Below are 5,278 nucleotides of genomic sequence, written 5' to 3'. Positions count from 1 at the left end.
TGAATTTTTTTATTTGTTTTTAACGTTTTCATTGAAAAATAATTTACATTTAAAATAAGTTAATTTAATTAGGAACACAATATTTCATGCCTTTAAGCTATGTTGCACCAACATTGACATAGGACACGACATGATATGACACGTTAATGTAAAAAATATTAGATTTCGACACGTTAGGACACGTTTTGATATTAAATAATATTTTTAAAATATGTAGTGTATATTATATTTAATATTCAATAATTTAACAAAAAAATAAAGTCAAACTTATAATACCCATCGATTTTGCTATGAAACATAAGATATTCCAAATATTTATATTAAACTCAATAAAATGGTAATAGTAATACAATAAATGTAATAGTTGGAACTAAAATCGCAACTCAACGCAACTTTTGAACCCTTTTTTGAGTCTATGCAACTCGTGCTGGAGTGTCGGATTGTCGAGAAGTGTCGAATACGACATATCAAGATTATTTGAATGATAGCTTTAAGTGGAATGAAATATTGTACTGACCAAAAAAAGACACATTTTTTTTTCCGTAGAATCAATTATGGTACGGACCCAGGAAAAGTGCATATTTTTTTTGTGTGGAAGATTATATTTACAAATTTTTTATTTACAAACTACATTATGTCTTACCGATAAGACAATATTGAATGAAGTCTTATCGGTAAGACATAGTGTTATTTATAGGTTTGTCAAAAAAAAAAGTTTGTCGATATAATCCTCCTCTTCTTTTTGTAATTGAAACAGGTGACTTATTCATGTTGAAATTCATATTTGCTTGGAGAAACTTCTATAAATAAAGGCACACATTAAGTTCTTCCCAACTGAAAGCCTTAACGTGAAAAGATTAGTTTATGAGCCATTTAGTGCACTAGTTGTCTGTTTCATCATAGTTGGAAACAAAGGTTATCCATCATAATCCCGAAAAGAAAACTATGTCTGTTTCGGCCACTTCAATACTAATTCCTCCAACCAGTAGTGCTTCCTCCGACTACTCTCGACGTTCCGCAAATTATCATCCTAATGTTTGGGGAGATCATTTTATTCAATATGGTTTGGAGCCTACGGTAATATGACTTTGTTCTTACTAATCTTTATATATTCAATATGCATATTTATAAAGGAAAAAAATAAAAATTCAGTCACTGGACCGTCCAGTGCAATAAGTTCTCACGGTCCAGTACACTTAGTTCTCCCGCGAGAACTTAGTGCACTAAATATTATAATGGTGTTTTTTAGGTGTTCTTTCAGGAGAACAGAGTTATAATATTTACTATAACTGTGTTCTCGCGGGAGAATTTAGTGCACTGGACCGAATTTTGTATCCAATCATTGTACACTCACTAAACTCATTTATAAAATATATATATTCAATGGTTAAGGATCCTTTTACCAACTTTTTTTTATAAGTTTTTGCAAATTACACTACGTACTCTCGGAAGTACAAAGTATAACCTAGTATACTTTCAGGAGTAAATAGTGTAGTTTGTAAGAGTTTGTAAACAGAAACTATCCTCGTATTCAATATGCATGTACATAATTCGATCATACTCGTGATCTAACGGTCATAATCATATTTTGCATTTTGTATATGTGTGTCAAGTGTCTCTTGAAGAACATTGACTTTGTGATCAATTTTATGATTCTCTCCATTATTTTATAAAAATTTACTGTCATTACTAACAGAACAAAAGTTTAATGTGTAGGATGTGGATGAAATAATGGAGAAGCAAATTATAGCACTAAAAGAAAAAATAAGACAGAAGCTAGTCCCCGGGAATAAGAAGGCCTTAAGGCCCTTGATGGAAGCTACCTTGACTGATTCAATCCAACGTTTGGGATTACACTATCATTTTGAACATGAAATTCGTGAAGTGTTGCAACGTATTCACAATAGTTATGTTGAAAATGGTCTAATAACTCTCAATGAAAACCTCTATTCTCTTGCCCTTGTCTTTAGGCTACTGAGGCAGCAAGGATACCACATTTCACCTGGTAGGTCCCACGTTATCTTCTTTTATTACATTTTAATTGTAAAAGTTTTTGGAAAAATATAATACAAGATTAAGAAAACATGAGAACTCAAGCAAATAAGAAAATGGATTAACAATGCAAATACAACAAAAAATTATGTATCTTATAAATACAAAAAAAGTTATGTATCTTATGGTGGGATATTAAATTTCAGATGTTTTTAAGAAGTTCAAGAATGAGGAAGGCAAATTCAATGAAACTATTACTGCTGATGTTGAGGGAATGCTAAGTTTATACGAAGCTGCACATGTCAGCATTCATGGAGAAGACATATTGGATGAAGCGCTTGCTTTCACTACCTCACATCTTGAGTTCATGACCACACATTTGAGTCCTTCTCTTGCTGCTAAAGTCAATCATGCCTTAAAACGACCACTCCGCAAGAACCTACCAAGGCTAGTCGCAAGGCATTATATTTCTACTTATGAGGAAGATCCTTCACATGATGAAACTTTGTTCCTCTTTGCCAAATTAGATTTTAATATCCTCCAAAAGACACACCAGAAGGAACTTGGCAATATCTCAATGTAAGTTCTTCAACCACAACACATTAATAAATAAATAGAAAGCATCCGTTGTTTCAACATGCAAGTGACTCATGCATTGGTCAATGAATTAGGTGGTGGAAAGATTTGGATTTTGCAACAAAACTGCCTTTTGCACGCAATAGGATTGTGGAACCTTACTTTTGGATATTGGGAGTGTTTTCTGAGCCTCAATACTCTCTCGGTAGAAGGCTAATGACAAAGGTGATATCTATGACATCAATAATGGATGATATATATGATGTCTATGGTACATTGGAAGAGCTACAACTTTTCACCGAAGCAATAGAAAGGTTTGGGGTTTTAAATTAACTACGAAATGATCACTTTTATTTCCTAACTGAATTATTTTCTTGGGTGAAACCTGTTAACATTTTGATGGCCTTTCCATAATTAATGGACATTTTAGGTGGGATATCAGCTGTAGGGATTTTGTGCCAGAGTACATGAAATTTTACTACCAAGCACTCTTGGATGTTTATAAAGAAATTGAACAAGAGATGACCAAAGAAGGAAGAGCATTCTGTGTAATCTATGCAAAAATTGAAGTAAAATTCTGATTCTATTTGCCTTTTTCGAAGTGTTCTCTTCATTTTAATAGGATCTAAGTAGGAACTAGGACGTTTATGACATGATCAACACTGTCTTCAAATGTAATAACTTATATTTAACATTGTAAATTATTGTGGTGTCCATATATACCAGATGAAAAGATTGGCCCAAGCCTACTTTGCTGAGGCTAAATGGTTAAGTAGCAATTATACTCCGTCAATGGAAGAGTATATGGATGTTGCACAAGTAAGTTCTGCTTACCATATGCTCACAGCAACAGCCTTCATAGGGATGGGAGATATTGCTACAGAAAAGGCCTTCCAATGGTTAACCAATGACCCTAAAATTGTTAATGCTTCAAAAATTATTTGCAGACTCATGGATGATATTGTTTCCAATGAGGTAATTAATCCCAAGATTTAATTTCCTTCATATTCTAAACAACATGATTGATAGTTTCTGCCCTTCATTTTGTTTTAGTTTGAGCAGAAGAGAGGGCATGTTGCCTCTGCTCTTGAGTGCTACATGAAGCAACATGGTGTCACAAAACAAGATGCCATTGACGAATTATATAGACGAGTGACGAGTGCTTGGAAGGATATCAATGAGGAATTGCTTGACCCTACAGAAATGCCAAAGCCTCTTCTAATGGTAGTTCTCAACCTGTCACGTGTAATTTATGTGCTTTACAAAGAAGGAGATGGTTACACTCACTCTAAAGAATCAACAAAGAAAGAAATTGCAGATATCCTCTTGAAGCCATTGCCAGTATGAGATAAGGGCTTTGCTTCTTCAACTGTATTATAAACAGTTATTGCAGTATATGTGATATTGGGTGTATTGGTATCAGGGCAGCTAGAATTTTCTACCAAAAAAGAGAAATGAAAGAATGGCGAGTTTGTAAAATGATAATAAACAATGTTTTATATAATGAAGATTAATCTTTCTCCTAAAGATGCCTTGTACGGACTTAATAGCACCATAACTGAAGTAAAAGAACAACTCATTAATTCTAAGTTTCTAGCCCCAAAAACAAAAAGTGAAAAGAAAAGGAAAACTTGATCTCGAATTCGAGTTTTAGGTATGCAAAACTTTGTCATTCTTGTGATCTTCCTGTAATTGAGTAATCAAGGAAACAACAGACAAATCTTCAAAAAGAAAAGAAAAACTTATCGTCAGACAAGTAACTTGTGAGGAATTATTTAAATTTTAGATAATCAAGCTAAATCGGTTTCTAATTGCTCCCTCCCAGTATGGCTGTGTGAGCCACTAGCATCATAAATACTAGCATTCCCGCTTTATAAATCTTACGGGATCACTACTAGAAAAAACTTGTATAGTGACGGAATTGTTATAGAAATTTCGTCGCTAATTTCATCGTCACTACTACTTTCCGTCACAAATTTCCTCGCAAAATAATTTGCGAGGGAATTAGTGACGGAAAGTAGTAGTGACGATGAAATTAGCGACGGAATTTCCATAACAATTTCGTCACTATACGAGTTTTTTCTAGTAGTGGATAGTAACCCAATTTACACATATGCAAAGAATGAATTAACAAAAAAATGAATTAACATACACTGAGATTATCATATCATTCATATGTATTGCTTAACAACTAAATGATAAAAAAGCCCTTATTAACTATAAAATACATAAAAATACTCCTAGTTAAAAAATGACATAAAAAATAAAAATATTTAAAAACTAATAAACAAATAATATACACACACGACAAAGAATGAATTAGCAAATAAATATATCTGATAACCAAGAATCATTCAACGGCTTCAAGGTTCAACACAAGACCTCTTTTCACGGGGACTACAAATGACATGACAGATCAGTGGCGGACCCACTTGCGGCAAATACCCGCAAGTGCGGACATAAAAAAAAATTCAATTTTTTTTTCTTGGTTGCAAGTTCTTATTTGTCTCCTGGTTCAATATATATATTATAAGTAAATATCTTTTTAAGTTCCTAGCAAAATATAGAGTTCCCATTTTAGTTCCTTACAACAACAAAAATTAATCTCGAGGTCCATAAAAAATTTAAAGTGGACCAATTTAGTTAGAATCGTGGTCTCTCACAAATTCAAAAAGATCTACATTAGTCTCTCAAAAAGACCAAAATGGAT

The 5,278-nt window shown here is 33.0% G+C and overlaps 1 protein-coding gene across 1 annotated transcript; it reads left to right on the top strand.

The window, feature by feature from the left end:
• The first annotated feature begins 945 nt into the window (after positions 1 to 945).
• LOC133296078 ((-)-germacrene D synthase-like) lies at positions 946 to 3,994 on the top strand. Its single transcript, XM_061495027.1, has 7 exons — positions 946 to 1,077; positions 1,717 to 2,005; positions 2,199 to 2,571; positions 2,664 to 2,882; positions 2,999 to 3,137; positions 3,295 to 3,543; positions 3,622 to 3,994. The coding sequence occupies exons 1-7, from the start codon at positions 946 to 948 to the stop codon at positions 3,913 to 3,915; spliced, it is 1,695 nt and encodes a 564-aa protein (XP_061351011.1). The 3' UTR covers positions 3,916 to 3,994.
• The last annotated feature ends 1,284 nt before the right edge of the window (positions 3,995 to 5,278 follow it).

The sequence above is a fragment of the Gastrolobium bilobum genome, unplaced genomic scaffold, assembly GCF_033153095.1.
Source record: "Gastrolobium bilobum isolate Gb01-03AN ecotype WA unplaced genomic scaffold, APGP_CSIRO_Gbil_v1 utg52841, whole genome shotgun sequence".
Taxonomy (NCBI): domain Eukaryota; kingdom Viridiplantae; phylum Streptophyta; class Magnoliopsida; order Fabales; family Fabaceae; genus Gastrolobium; species Gastrolobium bilobum.
Note: the sequence above shows the minus strand (reverse complement) of the source record. Positions and strands in the feature narration are given on the sequence as shown.

What these genes read in the sequence shown, in the direction of transcription:
- LOC133296078 (XM_061495027.1), top strand. Translation starts at nt 946, where the DNA reads ATGTCTGTTTCGGCCACTTCAATACTAATTCCTCCAACCAGTAGTGCT. An exon ending in GAACTTGGCAATATCTCAAT is followed by an intron (nt 2,572 to 2,663) that starts GTAAGTTCTTCA and finishes TCAATGAATTAG; the next exon opens with GTGGTGGAAAGATTTGGATT. An exon ending in ATGATATTGTTTCCAATGAG is followed by an intron (nt 3,544 to 3,621) that starts GTAATTAATCCC and finishes ATTTTGTTTTAG; the next exon opens with TTTGAGCAGAAGAGAGGGCA.